The sequence below is a fragment of the Pseudorca crassidens genome, chromosome 13, assembly GCF_039906515.1.
Source record: "Pseudorca crassidens isolate mPseCra1 chromosome 13, mPseCra1.hap1, whole genome shotgun sequence".
Classification (NCBI taxonomy): domain Eukaryota; kingdom Metazoa; phylum Chordata; class Mammalia; order Artiodactyla; family Delphinidae; genus Pseudorca; species Pseudorca crassidens.
This window is the reverse complement of record NC_090308.1, coordinates 81,839,129-81,865,021: the sequence shown is the minus strand read 5'-3', so window position 1 is coordinate 81,865,021 and position 25,893 is coordinate 81,839,129. Positions and strand designations below refer to the sequence as shown.

Here is a 25,893-nt window from a genome sequence, read left to right as displayed (position 1 = left end):
GACTAATCATTAAAACTGAAACAATCAAATTCTCCCTCACATAAGTCATTAAGACAGATGATACAAATGGATTTGACAGACCGTGGCCCAAAGATTTTTTACTTGTCAACAGAGCTTTGAGTTAACTGAAATCAAACTATTTCATTTATTAAGTTAGGGCCGATATAAAGCAAATCTACTTAAAGACTTTCATAGTCAATAATAATTACAAATCTGAAATTACTTACGACAAATAAATGAAAGTGAGTCAAGAATAATTGCCAAATAGGAAACTACATTATTTTAGGTGACATAAGCATTTTAAATAATTTGATTGGATCTATTTCTTTGTAATTAATGGTTTACGTAGATACTTTAATCACTGCAGTTCATGTTGTTTTTTTAAAAAGTAAGTATTTAATCCTCATCAGTGTGAGATAAATTAAAGACAGAGCTTATATTTCTTCTTCTGATGAAGGGCAAACTCCTCCAGATAGAAGTGTAGCATCTATTCTGCAGTACTACCACGTAAGAATTTTAAATAACTTGGATTATTTTGGTATCAAGTGGGATTTGTATATGAAGAATATAGGTTTCTAAACTGGAATTTCTGTAGCTATGGCAAGTAATATCCTCACTACAGCAGAAGTACTAGGAGAAGTGTAAAGAATCAGAATCTTAGCAGCCATTCGTCCATTCAACACCTACTGAAAGCAGTCCATTTTGCTAGATAAGATGCAAAGGGGAACGAAACTGAGGATATATATATAATTTGTGAAGTGGAATGCCTCATAATAGGAGGAAAGGTCATTGTTAGGGGAAACTCTGTGGGACTTACGGATGTCCCACAGCATTCTAGAGTCACAGACTGTGTTCTGTTATTTAATTTATAATATTTCTAGTTTTATTGGTTAAATCAATGGTGACTGAGAACGTGCTATTTCAGAATCTATATAATAAAAAGAAATGTGATTTCTGAGTTCAGAAAACACAGAAAAAGATTAGTATTAAAATTTGTCCCTGCAACCACAAAGAACAATCATAATTCATTATGTCTCATGTCTAAAATACTGCCAGAGATTTTGAATGAAATTGTTAAGTTTTGAAAGCACTACGAATGACCTCTATTTTTTAAATTGTTGAAAGTAAGATAAAATTGTCCATCCAATTATGGAACTTGTTTACTGTAACTGAGAATGATTGAAACATTCCTGTCCACACAAATATTTCATAGACTTTTCTTTCTGGTGACAGCTCTTCTTATCCTTCTCTTGTCAGTGTTACTGCAAAGGTTTGCAAGGGCTTTTTTAGTGTATAGAAGAGATTCTATTGTTTTTTATTTCAAAAACATCTATTTCTTAGTGTGTGATGACAACTGCTTATGATAAAATGATAGGCTTTTTATGTATAACATAGAATTTATTTTCCAAATACTTACACTCCCTAAGGGAAATTATTTCTTGCATCCTGACAATTCTGTGAAATAGCATAAAACTGGTCACTCCTTTAATTTATCATCATAAATATTCTTAAATGCCGCTTCTCAGAACTAACATGAAAATCGCTTCCCATGACTGAACTATATGTCTATTATATTTTTTATTTATTTGTTTTTTGTTCTGATACCTCCAACTTATAAGATTTGTTCGAATTGTTCTCATGTTAAAGGCATGAAATTTTCTATAAAGACAGATAAACTCTGTTTTCCGTCTTAATTTTCTACATGCTATTGGAAACACAGAAAACGCCCTAGTGGAATTCTAAGAATTTATGCAGATTCTGCTTAATCTTATGTTTCAAACCTATGAAGCATCTTCTAAACCAATAATCATAACACTTAAAATACACTTACTTGCATAACATTTTTGCTGAAGTGGGTTTTAGGGATCATATGTTCTGCAACATTCCTGGCAAGGGAGTACAAAGGATACTTTAAAATGAAACTTCAGTCTTTTACTTCAGCTTCTTTCTTTGACTGAGAAGTTATGAATATGTCTTGCCTTCATTTCACAAATGAAACTGTGTTCAAATGCAATTAATCTACCCTATTAACTCTACTAAACATCTGCTGTATTTGTTAGACACTTCAAAACTTTGCTCTGAACCAGTTAATTCTAAGTAATTTCTCAGTTAAATATTTACATGGGCTTCCATGATGATAAACTCTCGCCTGTCTTAAACAATCAGCAGATTGTCCAGAGAGAGCTATGTGCAGTGTAACACACTGTAATAGCGATCCACTGGGACTTAAAATGGTTTAGCTGGCTGGGACTATTTTTTGCATATTTTTATCCTAGCTAAAAGGGGTAACAGCCTTAGGAATTCCTTTCCTTGTCAACGTTTTTAATGTCCAGAATTCTTTTTAAAAAATGAATGCTTGTATAGACGTATGCAGATGTTTACATTGTGAATATCCTAAATACATTCTTAAGCTTCTCTTTCAGAAAAGCAATAAATCTTCATGGTTGTGAAATTTTAGGAATAAAACAATTTAGAGTTATTTTCATAGCAGCCTAAGTAGATGGAAAAAGAAGAAAAAAATGATTAGGTATTATTCTTTACCACATTAAACTGAAGAAGAAAATAATGCACAGATTATGCAAAGATGTCATGTGCACAAAGATACTTAAATATGATTCTCTAACTAGAAAAATGATATAAATCTGTAAAACATCAAATAGTGGTCAAAGATTTAAATAAGTTCCATAATGGAGATGATGTCAAAAATGGTAGATGATTAATTGTTTTTAATTTGAGCCTTCACAGACTTTAGGATTTTTTTCTTTATTGAAATATAACATATATACAGAAAAGTATGTATCACAAGATGTAGTTCAAAGGAGTTTTTACAAATTGAATATATCCACTTTACCAACATATAGATCAAGAATCAGAGCAATTGAACACAACCATGATACCAAAATCCAGATCAAGAATCAGAACAAACTCTCCTGGTTTTTTGATTCTGTATTACAATAAGAGTAGATGATTAATTCTTCAATGAACTGTAAGGCAGTTTTACTGTTAGACATCAGAGAGTGGAATGATCAGTTTAGATGAGAAATACAGACAAAATTGAAAGTCCACCAGTGTGGTATTTAAGTCCAAGGCCAAGTTTTGAAAATAAATATAATTACATGTAGACCAGAAACCTTTTGCTACCACTATCACCGCTCAGTGTTATTCTATCTCCATTTAGTTCCTTATGATCCAACTTTGTAAGTACTTATTGAGTCTCTTCTGTAAGTGTGGTAAAGGATAGAAAAAAAATGATTCTTTGTTCTCTAGAACTCATAATCAACTGAGAGGATGAGTAAAGCACACACATATGGCATTTACAAGGTCAGAGTAGGAAGGAATTACGGGAAGGGTTCTGACACAAATGGTGGGCTCTACCCAAGTTTAATTTGAAGAGCATCAGCCTAGGTATATCTACAATTTTTATGCTAAGTGGAAGGTTAATCCATTGTTTGACTTTACTAAATGCAAGGAGTAGTTAGCTGGAGAATTGTAAATAATGTATCATCCCCAAATTTTAATTTCTTATTTCTGGGAAAAAATATTTTTCCACAGTTGGTTGACCTGTGTTTTACTAATGACAATATTGATATCATTTTTCTTTGTAAATGTCAAGTAGTAATATTCAATAAAGTCAGATCAAAAATATTCTGAATATTAATGTAATATAGCTAGGATTAAAACCTGGTCATGGATAATTCAAATAGTGAATAATCCATTGGAGATTAAGAATAATCCTACTTTTTTATCAAATTCCTTTCTGGGCCCCAGACTTAGCAAAGGTAAGGGGTGGGGGAGGATTATTCAGAATCATGACCGTACAGGAGGCATATTAGTGGGTTTATGTGTGTGAGTGTATCATGTCTTACTTTTGGACTTTTCACACAAAAGGTTCTCATAAATTTTTTTTGAATCCATCAAATACATTCCAAATCAAGTTTAATATTTTTGTCTTATGTACACTTTTGCCATATAATTTCGCAAACTAGTAAAGAGAATGGAATTTTTATTACATGTGGCTCAGAATTAATTGTACTCCCTTGATGAATGTTTGGTGTGTGTATGTTTTAGTAGCTCATGTTTAAAAACACTGAAAGAGCTGTCAACATTTGGATGGATATCAAAAATATTATGTATAAGTTTGACTATTCATGAAATGAAAATAGTTTCCTAAGGGCAAAGAGAAAGAGTTTAATCTGGAGCCAAGATTTTGTCAATCTTATTAAAAAGGACACAACTCCCTGTAATTACCTTGTAATTAATATTTGGTACATTTGGATTGTAAAATTTGTTTTTCTTATACACGTTAGGAATTTACCATCCTAAAGTTGGCCTAATTAGCCAAATTCCTTGGTTATATACCATTTGGCAGGTGTTTTTGGTAAAAATAAACAGAACTGATCACCTTTTTCATTCCCTGGTTTTTATTCCTGTGTAAATCATAAAACATAGGTTCTACATGCCCCTATAACAAAGTGTTCCAAAAATAGGTAAAAGAAATTAATAAATAAATATATTTTATGAATATTTTGTGGAGAAAGACTCAGAAAGATTTGGGGAACACTGAGGATGGGTGATACATCCAGGATTTTTTGTACTAATGCTTTTTTAAAATTACTTATAGTGATTTACACTAAATTCTGACAATTTTAATCAAAGGAAAGCTATCTGAGTGAAAAATTAAAGTATATCTTTAACCTTTTTATTTATTCTAAATAAAATTAGATGGTGAACTTAATGTTATGACATTTATGAAAATTTAGTTTCTATGAAAAACCAAAAAATGTATACATAATAAATAATTATAGGTCATCACAAACACACCTGATGTTTTAGTTTAAAGGTAGTCATGACTTTTAAAGGAAATAGTCACAGTATAAAAAAGAATCCTAATTTTCTAAAATTAGATAATAAAAGAATGTTTATCCTGGAATGATATGTTTGAATAGATTTCTCATATTCCAAAGCGTTTAAGGCATTTAATATATAATAGGTTGACCATACATATATATTTTAACATCTTTATTGGAGTATAATTGCTTACAATTGTGTGTTAATTTCTGCTTTATAACAAAGTGAATCTGGTATACATATACATATATCCGCATATCTCTTCCCTCTTGCATCTCCTTCCCTCCCACCCTCCCTATCCTACCCCTCTAGGTGGTCACAAAGCACCGAGCTGATCTCCCTGTGCTATGCAGCTGCTTCCCACCAGCTATCTATTTTACGTTTGGTAGTGTATATAAGTCCATGCCACTCACTCACTTTGTCCCAGCTTACCTTCCCCCTCCCCATATCCTCAAGTCCATTCTCTAGTAGGTCTGCATCTTTATTCCCGTCTTGCCCCTAGGTTCTTCATGACCTTTTTTTTTTTTTTTTAGATTCCATATATATACGTGTTAGCATACGGTATTTGTTTTTCTCTTTCTGACTTACTTCACTCTGTATGACAGACTCTAGGTCCATCCACCTCACTACAAATAACTCAATTTCATTTCTTTTTATGGCTGAGTAATATTCCACTGTATATAGGTGCCACAACTTCTTTATCCATTCATCTGTCGATGGACACTTAGGTTGCTTCCATGTCCTGGCTATTAATAGAGCTGCAATGAACACTGTGATACATGACTCTTTTTGAATTATGGTTTTCTCAGGGTATATGCCCAGTAGTGGGATTGCTTGGTCATATGGTAGTTCTATTTTTAGCTTTTTAAGGAACCTCCATACGGTTCTACATAGTGGCTGTATCAATTTACATTCCCACCAACAGTGCAAGAGGGTTCCCTTTTCTCCACACCCTCTCCAGCATTTATTGTTTGCATATTTTTTGATAATGGCCATTCTGACTGGTGTGAGATGATATCTCATTGTAGTTTTGATTTGCATTTCTCTAATGATTAATTATGTTGAGCATTCTTTCATGTGTTTGTTGGCAATCTGTATATCTTCTTTGGAGAAACGTCTATTTAGGTCTTCTGCCCATTTTTGGACTGGGTTGTTTGTTTTTTTGTTATTGAGCTGCATGAGCTGCTTGTAAATTTTGCAGATTAATCCTTTGTCAGTTGCTTCATTTGCAAATATTTTCTCCCATTCTGAGGATTGTCTTTTGGCCTTGTTTATGGTTTCCTTTGCTGTGCAAAAGCTTTGAAGTTTCATTAGGTCCCATTTGTTTATTTTTGTTTTTATTTCCATTCATCTAGAAGATGGGTCAAAACGGATCTTGCTGTGATTTATATCATGGAGTGTTCTGCCTATGTTTTCCTCTAAGAGTTTTATAATGTCTGGCCTTACATTTAGGTCTTTAATCCATTTTGAGTTTACTTTTGTGTATGGTGTTAGGTAGTGTTCTAATTTCATTCTTTTACATGTAGCTGTCCAGTTTTCCCAGCACCACTTATCAAAGAGGCTGTATTTTCTCCACTATATATTCTTGTCTCCTTTATCAAAGATAAGGTGACCATATGTGCGTGGGTTTATCTCTGGGCTTTCTATCCTGTTCCATTGATCTATATGTCTGTTTTTGTGCCAGTACCATACTGTCTTGATTACTGTAGCTTTGTAGTATAGTCTGAAGTCCAGGAGCCTCATTCCTCCAGCTCCATTTTTCTTTCTCAAGATTGCTTTGGCTATTTGGGGTCTTTTGTGTTTCCATACAAATTTGAAATTTTTTGTTCTAGTTCTGTGAAAAATGCCAGTGGAATTTTTTTTTTTTTTTTTGCGGTACATGGGCCTCTCACTGTTGTGGCCTCTCCCGTTGCAGAGCACAGGCTCCGGACGCGCAGGCTCAGCAGCCATGGCTCACAGGCCCAGCCGCTTCGTGGCATGTGGGATCTTCCTGGACCTGGACACGAACCCGTGTCCCCTGCATCAGCAGGCAGACTCAACAACTGCGCCACCAGGGAAGGCCGCCAGTGGTAGTTTAATAGGGATTGCATTGAATCTGTAGATTGCTTTGGGTAGTATAGTCATTTTCACAATGTTGATTCTTCCAATCCAAGAACATAGTATATATCTCCATCTATTTGTATCATCTTTAATTTCTTTCATCAGTGTCTTATAATTTTCTGCATACAGGTCTTTTGTCTCCTTAGGTAGGTTTATTCCTAGATATTTTATTCTTTTTGTTGCATTGGTAAATGGGAATGTTTTCTTGATTTCACTTTCAGATATTTCATCATTAATGTATAGGAATGCCAGAGATTTCTGTGCATTAATTTTGTATCCTGCTACCTTACCAAATTCATTGATTAGCTCTAGTAGTTTTCTGGGAGCATCTTTAGGATTCTCTATGTATAGTATCATGTCATCTGCAAACAGTGACAGCTTTACTTCTTCTTTTCCTATTTGGATTCCTTTTATTTCTTTTTCTTCTCTGACTGCTGTGGCTAAAACTTCCAAAACTATGTTGAATAAAAGTGGTCTTGTTCCTGATCTTAGAGGAAATGGTTTCAGTTTTTCACCATTGAGAATGATGTTGGCTGTGGGTTTGTCATATATGACCTTTATTATGTTGAGGTAAGTTCCCTCTATGCCTACTTTCTGGAAGGTTTTTATCATAAATGGGTGTTGAATTTTGTCGAAAACTTTCTCTGCCTCTATTGAGATGATCATATGGTTTTTATCCTTCAATTTATTAATATGCTGTATCACATTGATTGATTTGCATATATTGACGAATCCCTGCACTCCTGGGATAAACCCCAGTTTATCATGGTGTATGATCCATTTAATGTGCTGTGGGATTCTGTTTGCTAGTATTTTGTGGAGGATTTTTGCATCTATGTTCATCAGTGATATTGGCCTGTAGTGTTCTTTCTTTGTGACATCTTTTTCTGCTTTTGGTTTCAGGGTGATGGTGGCCTCGTAGAATGAGTTTGGGAGTGTTTTTCATTTCTAATTCTATTGATTTGAGTCTTTTCCCTTTTTTCTTGGTGAGTCTGGCTGATGGTTTATCAATTTTGTTTATCTTCTCAAAGAACCAGTTTTTATTTTTATTGATCTTTGCTATAGTTTCCTTCATTTCTTTTTCATTTATTTCTGATCTGATCTTTATGATTTCTTTCCTTCTGCCAACTTTGGGATGTTTTTTGTTCTTCTTTCTCTAATTGCTTTAGGGGTAAGGTTAGGTGGTTTATTTGAGATGTTTCTTGTTTCTTCAGGTAGGATTATATTGCTATAAACTTCCCTCTTAGAACTGCTTTTGCTGCATCCCATAGGTTTTGGGTCGTCGTGTTTTCATTGTCATTTGTTTCCAGGTATTTTTTGATTTCCTCTTAGATTTCTTCAGTGATCTCTTGGTTAGTAAGTAGTTTATTGTTTAGCTTCCATGTGTTTGTGTTTTTTACAGATTTTTTCCTGTAATTGATATGTAGTCTCATAATGTTGTGATTGGAAAAGATAATTGATACAATTTCTATTTCCTTAAATTTACCAAGGCTTGATTTGTCACCCAAGATATGATCTATCCTGGAGAATGTTCCATGAGCACTTGAGAAGAAAGACAATTCTGTTGTGTTTGGATGGACTGTCCTATAAATATCAAGTCCATCTTGTTTAATGTCATTTAAAGCTTGTGTTTCCTTATTTATTTTCATAGTGGATGATCTGTCCATTGGTGAACATAGGGTGTTAAAGTCTCCTACTATGATTGTATTACTGTCGATTTCCCCTTTTGTGGCTGTTAGTATTTGCCTTATATATTGAGGTGCTCCTGTATTGGGTGCATAAATATTTACAATTTTTATATCTTCTTCTTGGATTGATCCCTTGATCATTATGTAGTGTCCTTCTTTGTCTCTTCTAATAGTCTTTGTTTTAAAGTCTATTTTTGTCTGATATGAGAATTGCTACTCCAGCTTTCTTTTGATTTCCATTTGCATGGAATATCTTTTCCCATCCCCTTACTTTCAGTCTGTATGTGTCCCTAGGTCTGAAGTGGGTCTCTTGTAGACAGCATATATACGGGTCTTGTTTTTGTATCCATTCAGCCAGTCTATGTCTTTTGGTTGGAGCATTTAATCCATTTACATTTTAGGTAATTATCGATATGTATGTTCCTATTACCATTTTCTTAATTGTTTTGGGTTTGTTGTTGTAGGTCTTTTCCTTCTCTTGTGTTTCCTGCCTAGACAAGTTCCTTTAGCATTTCTTTTAAAGCTGGTTTGGTGGTGCTGAATTCTCTTAGCTTTTGCTTGTCTGTAAAGGTTTTAATTTCTCCATCAAATCTGAATGAGATCCTTGCTGGGTAGAGCAATCTTGGTTATAGGTTTTTCCCCTTCATCACTTTAAATATTTCCTGCCACTCCCTTCTGGCTTGCAGAGTTTCTGCTGAAAGATCAACTGTTAACCTTATGGGGATTCCCTTGTATGTTGTTTTTCCCTTGCTGCTTTTTATATTTGTTCTTTGCATTTAATTGTTGATAGTTTGATTAATATGTGTCTTGGTGTGTTTCTCCTTGGATTTATCCTGTATGGGATTCTCTGTGCTTCCTGAACTTGATTAACCATTTCCTTTCCCACATTAGGGAAGTTTTCAACTATAATCTCTTCAAATATTTTCTCAGTCCCTTTCTTTTTCTCTTCTTCTTCTGGGACCCCTATAATTCGAATGTTGGTGCCTTTATTGTTGTCCCAGATGTCTCTGAGACTGTCCTCAATTCTTTTCATTCTTTTTTCTTTACTCTGCTCTGCAATAGTTATTTCCACTATTTTATCTTCCAGGTCACTTATCCGTTCTTCTGCCTCAGTTATTCTGCTATTGATCCCTTCTAGAGAATTTTTAATTTCATTTATTGTGTTTTTCATCACTGTTTGTTTGCTGTTTTGTTCTTCTAGGTCCTTGTTAAACGTTTCTTGTATTTTCTCCATTCTATTTCCAAGATTTTGCATCATCTTTACTATCATTATTCTGAATTCTTTTTCAGGTAGACTGCCTATTTCCTCTTCCTTTGTTAGGTCTGGTTTTTACCTTACTTTTTTTTTACCTTACTTCTTCATCTGCTGTGTGTTTCTCTGTCTTCTCATTTTTGCCTAGCTTACTGTGTTTGGGGTCTCCTTTTCAACAGGCTGCAGGTTCCTTGTTCCCATTGTTTTTGGTGTCTGCCCCCAGTGGCTAAGGTTGTTTCAGTGGGTTGTGTAGGCTTCCTGGTGGAGGGGACTAGTGCCTGTGTTCTGGTGGATGAAGCTGGATCTTGTCTTTCTCGTGGGCAGGTCCACATCTGGTGGTGTGTTTTGGGGTGTCTGTGGCCTTATTATGATTTTAGACAGCCTCTCTGCTAAAGGGTGGGGTGTGTTCCTGTCTTGTTAGTTGTTTGGCTTAGGGTGTCCAGCACTGTAGCGAGCTGGTCATTGAGTGGAGCAGGGTCTTGGCATTGAGATGGAGATATCTGGGAGATTTTCACTGTTTGATATTACATGGAGCTGGGAGGTCTCTTGTGGACCAGTGTCCTGAAGTTGGCTCTCTGACCTCAGAGGCACAGGCCTGACACCTGGCTGGAGTACCAAGAGCCTGTCATCCACACGGCTTAGAATAAAAGAGAGAAAAAAAAGAAAGAGAGAAAGAAGAAGATAAAATAAAATAAAGTTATTAAAATAAAAAATAATTATTAAAAAAAATTTCAAGTAATTAAAAAAAAAAAGAAAGAAGAGTGCAACCAAACCAAAAAACAAATCCACCAATGATAACAAGCACTAAAAAAAGAAAAGAAAACAAAAAAGGACAGACAGAACCCTAGGACAAATGGTAAAAGCAAAGCTATACAGACAAAATCACACACAGAAGCATACACATACACACTCACAAAAAGAGAAAAAGGGAAATATATATATCTTTGCTTCCAAGGTCCATCTCCTCAATTTGGGATGATTTGTTGTCTATTCAGGTATTCCACAGATGCAGGTACATCAAGTTGATTGTGGAGATTTAGTCCGCTGTTCCTGAGGCTGCTGGGAGAGATTTCCCTTTCTCTTCTTTGTTCGCACAGCTCCCGGGGCTCAGCTTTGGATTTGCAGCCCCGCCTCTGCGTGTAGGTCGCTGGAGGGCGTCTGTTTTTCGCTCAGACGGGACGGGGTTAAAGAGCCGCTGATTCGGGGAGGGAGGGGCGCGGAGTGCGGGGCGAGCCTGCGGCGTCAGAGGCGGCGTGACATTGCACCAGCCTGAGGCGCCTGTGCGTTCTCCCGGGGAAGTTGTCCCTGGATCCCAGGACCCTGGCAGTGGCGGGCTGCACAGGCTCCCAGGAGGGGATGTGTGGAAAGTGACCTGTGCTCGCACACAGGCTTCTTGGTGGCGGCAGCAGCAGCCTTAGCGTCTCCCGCCCGTCTCTGGGGTCCGCGCTTTTAGCCGCGGCTCGCGCCCGTCTCTGGAGCTCCTTTAAGCAGCGCTCTTAATCCCCTCTCCTCGCGCACCGGGAAACAAAGAGGGAAGAAAAAGCCTCTTGCCTCTTCGGCAGGTCCAGACTTTTCCCGGACCCCCTCCCCGCAAGCCGTGGCGCACTAACCCCCTTCAGGCTGTGTTCACACCGCCAACCCCAGTCCTCTCCCTGCACTCCGACCAAAGCCCGAGCCTCAGCTCCCAGCCCCGCCCGCCCTGGCGGGTGAGCAGACAAGCCTCTCGGGCTGGTGAGTGCCGGTCAGCCCCGATCCTCTGTGCGGGAATCTCCCCGCTTTGCCCTCCACACCCCTGTTGCTGCGCTCTCCTCCGTGGCTCCGAAGCCTCCCCCTCCACCACCCACAGTCTCCGCCCGCGAAGGGACTCTTAGTGTGTGGAAACCTTTCCTCCTTCACGGCTCCCTCCCACTGGTGCAGGTCCCGTCCCTACCCTTTTGTCTCTGTTTTTTCTTTTTTCTTGTCCCTACCCAGGTACGTGGGGGGTTTCTTGCCTTTGGGGAGGTCTGAGGTCTTCTGCCAGCGTTCAGTAGGTGTTCTGTAGGAGTTGTTCCACGTGTAGATGTATTTCTGATGTATCTGTGGGGAGGAGGGTGATCTCCATGTCTTACTCTTCCGCCATCTTGAACCATACATATTTTTAAAACCCTTTGAACAGTACTGGCTTACCAAAACCTTTTTTTTTTTCTTTTTTTTTTTACAGTGAATTGATTTCCCATTATGATTTTTTTTTCACTCAGACATTAACAGGCACCTAGAGTTGAATAAGACACTGATTCTACCTGTTATCCTTAGAGCCTGGTGAATCATTACCTGAATAATCTTTTAAGTAGACTTATGATAAGTACTTTAAAGAACAAGTATAAGGCACCCTACGACTGATGAAACAAGGCATTCATCTCTTCATGTGGACAACCAGAGGAGGTCAGGCTGGGTTTTCGGGTTTGGCTGTGCTGTGTAGGATGGAGGGGTCCACCATGTCTAGTGTCACGAAGGAGGCTCTCATAGATGATCAAGCAAGAAGGGTGATGGAGCAGAAGGTTGAAGGGAGATAATAAATGTACCCAAATCTCTTGTGGAGCTACAGCAATTGGACTTGGTGACTGGATGTGAAAGAGAAGTGAGAGAGGCAGGTATGGAGGACGAGTTATAGATTCCTGGCAGGAGCCCTAGCAGAATGGTGCGTGGGTTTACAGAGTTGGGGGGTGCTGGAAGAGGACCCAGTTTTGGTGGGAGGGTCCTAGATGTGGTGTCAGTGTGCTAAATTCAAATGCTGGTGAGAGAGCGGAGTGGGCGTGTTAGGCAGGCAGTTGGATGTGTGGACCTGCAACTCAGAGATAAACTGAGTTATAAATCTTGGCATCATTGGCCTGGAGAATCCAAAGCCCATGGTATATGAGACCATGGTGGGAGAGTGTAGACTGGGAAGAAAACGGGCCTAAACACTCACACTGAAAGGTTGAATAGGGAAGGAGGAAGCAGCAGGGGAGACTAAGACGCTTTCAGAGAGGTAACAACTAGCAATCAATGCCAGAGACTTTAAAATCAGCCGTGTCATCATTTTGCTTTTCATGCTGAGTGAGAATTCCTGTGTAATAGTAACTGTCTGTGAGAACCAGGGGATTGACTTTCGGATTCGTGCACCTGGGATTTCCTGGGCCTCCTGTAAAAAAAAACAAAGGTTATTTTTTCTACCACTTGACAATGTTATGAGAAAGTATTAAATAATGTGTATGATGCTAAAAATTAAATGTTAGGAGTAGGTGAATGTTGAAGCCAACGTCGTAACTAGGTGTTCTCTCAGTGGATAGTCACAGAGCCACTCTCAACCAAAAATGCCATTGCATTTATAGAGTTTAAGTATATGAAGCAGCATTTTTTTCTGCCTGCAAATATTGTTACCATTTATTGATGGCAGTTTGATAAAACATGGTTCCAGTCATATGGGAGTCGCCACTGGGGGTGAACACTGCGCCTCCCACGTGGTTAGGAATCACCTTTCTTTTCTTTTCTGGTGTTAACTCCAAAGATAAACCAGTCAAAGGACAATTCAGCATTATTAATGTATTAGGTAGGCTAGGCTAGGCTTGGAAGAGTTCGAATCACTTTAAAAGTTGTCTATAATCAATAAAATAGGTATTAATTTTCACAACGTTCTTTGCAAGGCAGGTATACTTGAAACAATCTATTAATAGGTGTTGTTTTTCCTCCTAGGGCTCCCTGGGGATCCAAGGCCCCCAAGGTCCACCTGGGAAAGAGGGTCAGAGGGTAAGTAGACACAGAACAACTGGCAGGCATTACTAACTCAGGGGTTACTTGTTTCTGAACACTTATAAAAATAAAATCAAAATCCAGCAAGCAGATGGGCTTGAGGAAAATATCAACTACCTGAAAGCCGAAATTTGAGATTTTGACAGCGCTTTTACAATCCAGAAAATTCTATATATTTTCCAGATGGTGGAATGTGGAAATATAATTTGGGTGAAATGAATTAACCATAATTTGATCTGAAGCACGTTGGTCCTCTTTTGGGGTTTTTGAGTTAAGCTCATCTTTGCAGAGTTAAGTTTGATGGGTTCTATTTGTGGAGTTCTAGCCTGTTCATGAATTCTGTAAAGACTGTGGATATTAACTACATTCCTTAGCCAAATTAAATTGTTGACATTAGTGACTCTTTGTAGTTACTCTCCTGCCTTTGAGATAAAGTATGTAATATGTGGATACACTGTACTTGCCTGGGAGTATAGCAATCACCTTCCAGGGCAGTTAGGCTTAGTGGCTCCCCCTAAAAGGAACCCCTGCAGTGACAGATAATTGGTCAGCTCTGCATGAACACTTTCTGCAAGGGGGCACCCCATTCTTGTCGCTAATTGTTATTAACTGTTTTCAAATCATGTTGAAGTCTCCAGACATTTTATGTGTGCTTTCTTATAGGAGTAGTATTTTGAACTTCTGTTACCTTACGGATGAGAGTTGTGTAACTCACAGAGCATAGATGACTTGCCTGAAGTCATAGAACTACTAAAAAGTTGAGCCAGAACTTGAATTTGGGGCTTCTGGCTTTGGATACCATGTTCTCTTTTACTGTCTCAGTCTATTAACCCCAAATCTCTTTTCAGTCATTTAAATTTATTATTCCCAGTTCTGCCCACTGGACTAGATGATGTCTACGTTTTCTCAGTTAGAACATTTCTGTGTCCAGTTTTTATTCCCAGTGGCTATTTCAGTGAACATAAAAGGGCTTAATAAGTTTTGATGGCTAAGAAAATAAAAGGGAAAATGTTGTGAATAATAGCTAACATTTATCAGCTGCCTACAATGTGCTAAATGATTCATATTTCATTTATTTCTCACAATAGCTCTGTGAAGTAAGTTCTACTGTAGCCCTCACAGAGAAAACTGAGTTCGAACACTTTGCTAGAAAGTGGACTCTGCTGGTATTTTAAAATTATTTACAAAGTAGTCACATTTGGGTTCTAGTCTCAACACCTGTGTGTACAATTGTAGTTTCCCCTTTTAGCTCTCCAGCCCCTCTCTATCCAAGAGTTCATTAATCCACATGATCAATGTTTTAAATAGCCTTGGGGAAACATAGACGATTACTTCCCTAGATCTATGTTTTTGAGGCTGCCTTAAGCGTTTTCACCCACTGGGGGCAGAGGACTAGATGAAATGATCATGTGAAGTTAATTTCCAAGCTTCTTATTCTATTTTCTCACAGTCATGACCAAGATTTCTGTTGTATCTAGGACCATGTTTCTGAATTAATTTCGGTCTGCAGCATCCAGGGAACATTTTCCTTCTAGTAACTACCCCTTCCTGGAAACTGAGTGATAAATTATACTCCCTAGTTAATATCCAAAATACATAAGGAACTCATGCAACTCAATAGCAAAAAAAACCCAATAACCCCATTTAAAAATGGGCAAAGGACCTGAATAGACACTTCTCAAAAGAAGACATACACATGGACAACAGGTATATGAAAAGGTAGCTAATCATCAAGGAAATGCAAACCAAAACCACAGTGAGCTGTCACCTCAAACCAGCTAGAATGGCTAGTATCAGAAAGACAAGAGATAAGAAGTGTTGGCCAGGGTGTGGGGAATAGGGAACCCTCGTGCACTGTTGGTGGGAATGTAAACTGGTACAGCCAGTGTGGAAAAGAGTATGGAGGTTCCTCCAGAAAAGTAAAAATAGAACTACCTTACGACCCAGCACTCCCACTTCTGGGTGTGTATCTAACGGGAGGAAGTCAGTATTTCGAAGAGATATGCGTACTCCCATGATATGGAAACAACCTAAAGGTCTATTGACAGATGAATGGATAAAGAAAATGTGATTACACACACACACACACACACACACACACACACACACACACACAGTGGAATATTATTCAGCCTTAATAAAGAAGTAGGTCTTGCCACTTGTGATACCATGGAGGAACCTGGAGGACTTTATGCTACATGAAAGAAGCCAGACACAGAAAGACAAATACGCCTTTGCATGTGGAATCTGAGAATGTAAAATCCATAGAAACAGAGTAGACTGGTGATCACTGGAGGCTGAGGGGAGAAGGGGGTAAGAGAAGATGTCAGTCAAGGGGTACGATTTTTAGTTATACAAGATGGATAAGTTCTGGGGACTTAATGTACAGCAATGAGACTGTAGTTAATATTGTGTTGTATACTTGAAATTGGCTAAAAGGGTAGATCTTAAGTGTTTTCACGACAAAAAACAGTAACTATTTGTGAGGGGATGGATATGTTAATTAGCTTGATTGTGGTGATTTTCAAAATGCATATCACATCAAGTTGTATACCTTAAATATATAAAATTTTAATTGTCAACAATAACTCAGTAAAGTACAACGATAAATAGGTTTTTAATTTCAACTCCAATAAAAAACCCTAGGTGGTTTGAGATGGAAATTATGGAGTGAGGTGGGCGAAGCTAGACAGTATGTCTGAATTCTTCCCCCTGTGGCAGAGCTTTTCTTTTTTTTTAATTTTGTGTGGTAAGAACATTTAACATGAGATCATCTCTCTTAACGAATTTTAAGCATACAAGGAAATTGTACTTCTGACTTGTACTGACAGGTGGTCAATTCAAGGTGCCTCCTCCTTTATTTTAATGAAAACTTCTTCCCAGTCAGATCTTCATCCATCCTGCGATTGTGCAGTTGCCTTTCTTTATCACAGAGTAGGAATTGACCCTTGTGATTGTTAAATTTCATGTTCTGGATTTTAGTTTCTAATACCATTCTATTGTGTTTTTTGCCAGTGATATAGCTCCCAGATTTACATCACCTTAAATTTTGATAAGCCTACCCGTTGAGTCTTCATTCATATCACTAATAAATCCTGAGCAGAACAGGGCCTGAAAACTCTAACAACAGCAAAGCTGCCATCTTGTCTACCACTGATATTCATGTGACATGATACAAGTCATGTACAAATACATTCGGACTCTCCCTCCTTCCAACCCACATTTCTTAATTTGGCTTGTAAGATAATTATGAGAGTCTTTGTCAGACTAGCTGAAATAAAAAATATTCAGATGAGGCTCTTTGAAAATAGTAATGCTTCAAATTGAAATTGTACCCTAGCGAAGCTTACATTTCAGAAGAAGGTGAGTTAAAGAATAAATTAAACTTATGTAGTCTTCATGACAGTTTTGGAGGAACGTATTCAAATTGTAAAGTTCAACCACTATATTATGCAAATTTACTCCATTTATGAATATGTATAATTCAGATAATTTTATATTACTTTTATTGTAACTTATCAACAAGTAACAGTGTCAGAAACTAAGGAATGTAATAGAATTTTGTAGATAATGTAAGGCAAGGTTTATCAATATTACTGCTCTTTCACAAATGCCATATTTATAGAGGAGAGCATTTAGATCAGGTATTATTGATATTATACACATTTACAAATGATTATTTCCAAATGTACTCAGGGATTTATTCTGCTTTTTCAGCTACTTAAAAGTGAAGCAGATTAAAGAAAAAAGCATTCTTACATATTTACATTTAGACCCATCTTAGTGCCACCATTTCTTCTCTGCTCAAGAGTTAGGCAGCACTCACCTCTTTTGGACATGCAAATGTACATGCATATGCAGGTGTGTGTGTGCATACACACAGACAGACACACACACACTGAAAGCTAAGACCTGTCATTTTTCACTTCACTGAACTTTGCAATAGAAAACAACAGAAAAATCTAGGAATTTAAAATTCTTTTCTATTGACCCATTGTCAAGAAAACTCATATTTTGATTACATGTGTTTGATCAGGAATGAATTGACTATCGCTAAGTTTATTGAAATGAAATATAAAATATGTGCAAGTTTATGCACCTTACTCCTAGGCATAATGTCTTTAAGGAAAGTAGAAGAAATCATTGATTTATTGGTTTTCCTCAATGATTAAATAGAGACTAGCCTGTATTCTACTAATATCTCTCAATTATGGTGAGTTTCAAACATAATTGTCACATGTAAGCATACCAAACATTATAGAAAATGTTAATAATACTACTAATAATACCACTGTTATTTTATTGAGGCTTAAATAAATATTATAAATATAAAAATTTTTTCTCTTTAACCCTTTGCGTAGAGTTTTCTATAAGCACGATAAAAACATTATTTTTTACCAAGTACCACACCAAAATTCTGTTTGAAATTTTCATTAGTTGACTTTCTTCTCTTTATTGTCTTGTAAGCTACTAAATTTTAGATAAGTGTTCATTTAATAAAACATAGTAGTAGTATGATTCTTGTACTTAAAAGCTGCTGTTAACCATAACAGTGTTTGGTGGTGATATAGATCTGAGATTTGTGGCCTTTTTTTTTTTTCTTAACCTCCTTATTTGAATCTCTTATATGCCATTGCTTTTTCCGTTTGTTATCTTTTTGATAACAAGTGAAACATTTGGCTGGCATATTTTGGGATCTCACATCCTTTATAGATTAACACAATTTTAAAAATTCAGCTAATGTTGAATATTGACCCTGAGCCGCAGGTGAGAGTGTGTCAGGGAGCAGTAAGGGAAAGCAGCATGGGGACCACCTGCCTGGACACCAAGGGGCTGTCCAGCCCATGGTGGCAGAGAAAGACCAGCAGGGGGACCGGGATACTGCAGAGCCAGGAAGTCAACAGAAGGGCGTTTCAAGATGCATGGAGGGTTCAACAGCATTAAAATTTGGAAAAAATTTGGGGGAGAGATACTGGATAAAAGGAGAGGTGGCTGGAATTGGTACCAGCTGAGAGAGAAGTTTTAGTTGAATAAATAAATGGGAGAGCATTAGAAACAAAAATTGCAAGAAAAGATGTGAGGGAATTAGGGGGTGAATTGTGAGGAAGGAGAGGCAGCAGTGGGGAATCGGGGAAAAAGAGAAGGACGGGAATTGGATGTGAGCCCAAGAAGGTGTCTTGATGAAAAGTGGAATATTTCAGACGGCTGAGCATGTTCGTGGACGTTTACATGAGACATCTCAAAAGAACTGGCATTTATAAAAATCCCCTCTAAGATGTAGATTCCTTATAGGATTTCCTAATATTCCTAATACCCAAAACATAAAAAATAAGTATCATTTTAATGTAACCTTGGATTTCTCCTTTATAGTCACATTAAAGTGCATGTCTGAACAATCTCAGGGCCTTTTGTTAAAGTCCCTCTGGGTCTGTGAAAGAACATTTATTGGTGAATCAGCTAGTGACTGCCCCGACCAGAAGTTTGTTCGGCTGGACCAAGATGCCACCACACTCTTGCATTCTTTGTTGCTGGATCCTCATTTTGATCCTGAAGAGAAATTTTATGTTTTAAATGCTTACAAGCCACCCTGTGTCTTTTATTTTAATTAATTTTTATTGGCGTACAGTTGCTTTACAATGTTGTGTTAGTTTCTACTGTACAGCAAAATGAAGCAGCTATACGTATACATACATCCCCTCCGTTTTGGATTTCCTTCCCATTTAGGTCACCACAGTGCGTTAAGTAGAGTTCCCCGTGCTATACAGTATGTTCTCATTAGTTATCTGTTTTATACATAGTATCAATAGTGTATATGTGTCAATCCCAATCTCCCAATTCCTCCCACCTCCCCATTGGTATCCGTACATTTTTTCTCTATGTCTGTGTCTTTATTTCTGCTTTGCAAATAACGTCATGTATACCATTTTTCTAGATACCACATATATGCCTTTAAATACAATACTTGTCTTTCTCTTTCTGACTTACTTCACTCTGTATGACACTCTCTAGGTCCGTCCACATCTCTACAAATGATGCAATTTCATTCCTTTTAATGGTTGAGTAATATTCCATTGTATATATGTGCCACATCTTCTTCATCCATTCCTCTGTTGAATATTTAGGTTGCGTCCATGTACTGGCTATTGTAAATAGTGCTGCTATGTCAGTTTAGCTTCTCTGCCTGTGCTTGTCCTTTTTTTTTTTTTCATTTTTATTCCTTCCAGGAAGCCATCCATTTAATTTCCTCCTTTTAACATTTTTGTGCAGATTCTACTTTTTTTACTCTCCCTTGAAGTGCTTGCTCCAAACCACCCTGAACCCTGCATCTGGGGTCAGGGTTCCTTGTGTCCTAAACAGCATGGAGAACTCACCCTACTTAGCGTGTGTCCCATCAGGGTGTGTCCTTCCACACCAGCCCAGACTTGATGGCAAAGGAACTGAGTCATATTTCCTTCACGAGGGGGGAGTCTGATGGTCAGTCCTGCAAAGGCACAGAGGACAGGGCAGACCATGTGTCTGCTGGCTTCTTAGTGTGTAAGCAACATAGGGGATTATGTGGAGGCAATTCAGATCACCTGGGTTTAAACCCGAGCCTCACCACCTCTTAGCTTTGTGATCCTGGGCAAGTTCCTCAGCCTTTCTGCCGCTCTGTTTCCTCACTTAGAAGACAGAGATTCTAATAACCCCTACCTACCTGGAAGAGCTGTTGAAAGGAGTGTGCCAGGTAGGGGTTAGCTGTTGTGATTCTCACCTGCGACCTGCGGATCTGAAGCTGTGTGCAGACGGGAAAGGAAGTATGTGAACTCAGAGTATTAGGACTTGATTAAAGAGAATGTCTAATTGGTCAAGAAAAACTACTGAAAGTAAAATGACTGCTTTAACTACCACTCCATTGAACTCATTTTATTTAACTTTTTTTTTTTTTTTTTTTTTTGCGGTACGCGGGCCTCTCACTGCTGTGGCCTCTCCCGTTGCGGAGCACAGGCTCAGCGGCCATGGCTCACGGGCCCAGCCGCTCCGTGGCATGTGGGATCTTCCCAGACCGGGGCACGACCCTGTGTCCCCTGCATCGGCAGGCGGACGCTCAACCACTGTGCCACCAGGGAAGCCCCATTTTATTTAACTTTTACTTGAATTCCTACTTTATTTGGATGTCCATGCTCATGTTCTAATGCCCCAGAAGCTTTATGAAGCCCAATGTTTATCCAGTTTCACAATAAACAAGTATATTAACAAGTTTGGAAATGTCGAGTAGATTAAGTTGTTTTCCTTGAAGAAGCAGAGATGAGTGTCCTCATTGTGGAGTAGCTAAGACCTTAATGTTTGTTTTGTGAACAAATTTGTGCCGATCACGTATAAGTTCACTAAGGCATTCATGGAAAAACAACTTGTTCTTCTTTTGGCTTGTTTGTTTCTGAGCTGGCTTATATGCATTACCTAAGGCAACACAAGTAACATCAATTATGTTCTCATAATTAGTGAGTTATATCCATCTCCTCAGGAAAAAGGACGTCAAAATCACTGCTTCTGTGAAATCAACGCACACCACAGGACTCATCCAAGTAAAATTTTCCTTAAGCTGAATTGTTTTTATGGGGCTTGACGTATTTTTCAAGTGAAATTATGCCATTATGGCCTGGCCATGACCCGTGGCAGCTTTAAATAGAACACACACAAACCCACTAAAGCAGGTCAGAACTGCCTCACAGTGTGGTCAGCACAAGCGTCTCTTCTTGCTTAGGAGGGGGCTGACTTCAGAGCTGTAGAATGACCTCAGAGTTTCAATGAAGTGAGTTCGGGGCCTGGGGAAACCACTCTGATTTTCTGTAGTTGTAATTCCACTATTTTACATGTGCTTGAACATGGGAGAGGAGACTTATAAAGAATGGATAGTGATGAACTTTCAGTTTCAGGAAGTAGTTTGGTTAGTTGCACATTAAGGTGAGAGGAGAATATCAGATTGTCTTCTTATCTTTATGTGTTGAAACCGACAGTGCCCTTTAGAATGCATCGTGAGTGCATCCGTAATTCTGCTCAGCCCCCAAATCAACGCCTGGTGTCCTTGTACCAAGGATTAGTATTGCTAAGAGAAAAAAGTCAACACATTATTTTAAATAATACTTTTAACCCTGGTCCCATGTAGAACATAAATGTGGAGGGAAAGCATCTTTTTTGCTTGGGATCCATGTATAAATATGTAAACACACATGTTGTAAAGAGCAACTTAGAGGTTTTGCGTCCTATAACTAGTGGTTTGTGTTTATTGCACGTCTTAAACTCCCTGGCATTCAGATGACATCTTTTCCCACTTACTTCCTGTGATATTTCCTGAGGATTTCTTTCTGGTTTTTCTTTTTCTTTTCTTTTTTTTTTTTTTTGCGGTACGCGGGCCTCTCACTGTTGTGGCCTCTCCCGTTGCGGAGTACAGGCTCCAGACGCGCAGGCTCAGCGGCCATGGCTCACGGGCCCAGCCGCTCCGCGGCATGTGGGATCTTCCCGGACCGGGACATGAACCCGTGTCCCCTGCATCGGCAGGCGGACTTTCAACCACTGCGCCACCAGGGAAGCCCCTGAGGATTTCTTCTTAAGGATTAGAGAGTTTCGGAGAGATACCATCCATCTTTGACGCCATCTGCCATTTAGATGGGGAACTGGGAAAGTGTGTACCCTGTTCAGGTCCAGAGAGCTATGCTGCTTTCCCCCAACTCCTTTCGTGAATGTGCAAAACCAACATGAGACTCAGAGGCCAGAAATCATCAGATCTCCATACCTGACTCCTGTATGCAGAGTTCTGTACCTGACTTTGGGGAGCTGTTACTATCATTTCAGTACCTGATGCTGCCAGCTTTGCCTTTACTTGGCTTTCTTTCTAGAACCTCACTTATCATTTAGGATTATCTAGTTATTCACATTTTATCTATAAGACTATTAAAAATAACACTTATAAAAGGTCAATATTACATAATTGAGAAAACACTGAGTTAAATCAACCACTTAGTGAGAAAAGTATACTGTGGTATAATTTCTATGATATAATCATATGTTGGTATATTTTCTTATTGAAGTGTAGTTGATTTACAATATTATATCAGTTTCAGGTGTACGATATAGTGATTTGATATTTTTATAGATTGTACTCCATTTAAGTTATTACAAAATATGGCTATATTCCCCTGTGCTGTACAACATATCCTTGTTGCTTATTATTTTATACATTATAGTTTGTATCCCTTAATCCCCTACCCCAATCTTGTAGTCCCCCCATCCCTCTCCCCACTGGTAACCACTAGTTTGTTCTCTATACCTGTGAGTCTATTTCTGTTTTGTTATATTCATTCGTTTGTTTTATTTTTTAGATTCCACATATGAGTGGTAACATACAATATTTGTCTTTCTCTGTCTGACTTATTTCACTAAGCATAATAATCTCTAGGCCCATCTATGTTGCTGCAAATGGCAGAATTTCATTCATTTTTATTCTTTGGTAATTCCAGTGTATATATACATATCACACCTTCTTTATCTATTCATCTGTTATGGACACTTAGGTTGCTTCCATATCTCGGTTATTGTAGATAATGCTGCTATGAACATTGAGGTGCATGTATCTCTTCAAATTAGTGTTTTCATTTTCTTTGGATGTATACCCAGATGGAATTGTAGGATCATATGGTAGTTCTATTTTTGGTTTTTTGAGGAACCTCCATACTGTTTTCCACAGTGGCTGCACCAATTTACATTCCCACCAGCAGTGTACAAGGGCTCCCTTTTCTCCACATCCTCACCAACATTTATTATTTGTGATCTTTTAGATGATAGCTCTTCTCACAGGTGTGAAGTGATATTTATTTGATTTGCATTTCTCCAATGACTATAATGTTGAGCATCTTTTCATGTGCCTGTTGGCCATCCATATGCTTTGTTTAGAAAAATATCTATTCAGGTCTTCTGCTCATTTTTTAATTGAGTCGTTTGGATTTTTTTGATATTTAGTTGTATGAGCTGTATTTATATGTTGGATATTAACCCCTTATCAGTCATATCATTTGCAAATATTTTCTCCTGTTCAGTAGGTTGTCTTTTTGTTTTGTCAATGGTTTCATTTGATGTGCAAAAGCTTTTAAGTTTAATTAGGTCCAATTTGTTTATTTTTGCTTTTGTTTCCTTTGCCTTAGGAGATAGATCCAAAAAATATTGCTGTAATTTATGTCAAAAGAGTATTCGGCTGTTCTCTTCCAGAAGTTTTATGCTCTCCAGGCTTACATTTAGGTCTTTAATACATTTTGAGCTTAATTTTGTGTATGGTATGAGAAAATGTTCTGATGTCATTCTTTTACATGTAGCTGTCCAGTTTTCCCAGCAACACTTATTGGAAAGACAGTCTTTTATCCATTGCATAGTCTTGCCTCCATTGTCATTGATTAATTGACCATAAGTGTGTGGGTTTATTTCTGGGCTCTATTCTGTTCCATTGTTCTATGTGTTTGTTTTTGTGCCAGTACCATACTGTTTTGATGACTGTAGCTTTATAGTAGGGTGTGAAGTCAGGGAGTGTGGTACCTCCAGCTTTGTTCTTTTTCCTCAAAATTGCTTTGTCAATTAGGAGTCTTTTGTGGGTCCATATAAATTTTAGGATTATTTGTTCTAGTTCTGTGAAAAATGTCACAGATATTTTGATAGGGATTACATTAAATCTGTAGATTGTTTGGGGTAGTATGGACATTTAAACAATATTAATTCTTCCAGTTAAAGAACGTGGAATATCTTTCCATTTCTTGGTATCTTTTTCTGTATCTATTGAAACCAACATGTGATTTTTATTCTTCAATTTGTTAATATGGTGTATCACATTGATTTGTGGGTATTGAACTATCCTTGCTCCCTTGGAATAAATCACACTTGAGCATAGTGTATAGTATTCATAGTGATTCTTTTTATATATTGTGGAATTGGTTTGCTAATATTTTGTTCAGGATTTTTGCGTCTATAGTCATCACAGATATTGGCATGTTATTTTCTTTTTTTGTAGTGTCTTTGTCTGGTTTTGATATCAGAGTGATGGTGGGCTCATAGAATGAATCTGGGAGTGTTCCCTCCTCTTCAATTTTTTGCAAGAGTTGGAGAAAGATAGGTATTAACTCTTCTTTGTGTGTTTGGTAGAATTCCCATGTGAAGCCATCCAGTCCTGGACTTTTGGTTGCTGGGAGATTTTTTTATTACAAATTCAATCTCACTACTAGTGATCAATCTGTTCACATTGTCTATTTCTTCCTTATTCAGTCTTTGAAGTTTGTATGTTTCTAGAAATTTTTCCATTTCTTCTAGGTTGTCCAATTTGTTGGCACATAACTGTTTGTAGTATTCTCAAGATTTTTTGTGTCTCTATGATATCAGTTGTTATTTCTCTTTTTTTATTTCTTATTTCATTTATTTGAGTCTTCTCTCTTTCCTTTTGATGAGCCTAGTTAAAGTTTTATTAATTTTGATTATTTTAAAAGAAGAGAAACAGCTCTTAGTCTCTTAGATCTTTTCTATTGATTGTTGGTCTCTATTTTATTTATTTCCTGTTTGATCTTTATTATTTCCATCCTTCTTCTGACTTTGGGAAGAAGTTTGTTCTTCTTTTTCTAATTCCTTTAGATGGTGGATTAGGTTGTTTATTTGAGACTTTTCTTATTTCTTGAGGTAAGCCTGTATTTCATCCCATAGATTTTGGAGTGTTGTGTTTCCATTTTCATTTGCCTTGAGGTATTTTCTGATTTCCTTTTTGATTTCTTCATTGACCCACTGGTTTTTCTTAGTAGCATGTTGTTTAGTCTCCACTTGTTTGTGTTTCTCCAATTTTTCTTCCTGTAATTGATTTCTAATTTCATATCATTGTGGTCACAAAAATATGTTTGTTGTAATTTCTGTCCTTTAAATGTATTTAGATTTGTTTTGTAGCCTAGCATGTGATCTATCCTAGAGAAGTTTCATGTGCACTTGAGAAGAATGCTTTTGGATGGAATGTCCTCTATATATCTGTAAATCCATTTGGTCTGTTGTGGACCATGGCTGCCTTATTGACTTTCTATTTGGATGATCTGTCCATTGATATAAGTAGGGTATTAAAGTCCTCTATTATTATTGTATTTTTGTCAGTGTCTCCCTTTATGTCAGTTAATATTTGCTCTATATATTTAAGTGCTCCTGTTTTGGTTGCCTATACATTAACAAGTGTGATATCCTCTTCTTGTA

The 25,893-nt window shown here is 37.6% G+C and overlaps 1 protein-coding gene across 1 annotated transcript in view; it reads left to right on the top strand.

The window, feature by feature from the left end:
• Nucleotides 1–25,893, top strand: part of COL19A1 (collagen type XIX alpha 1 chain) — a 352,057-nt gene that overhangs the window by 184,380 nt on the left and 141,784 nt on the right. Inside the window, exon 15 of the mRNA XM_067702906.1 lies at nucleotides 13,600–13,653. Within this exon, the coding sequence (XP_067559007.1) occupies nucleotides 13,600–13,653 (54 nt within the window). The remainder of the gene's footprint in view (nucleotides 1–13,599; nucleotides 13,654–25,893) is intronic.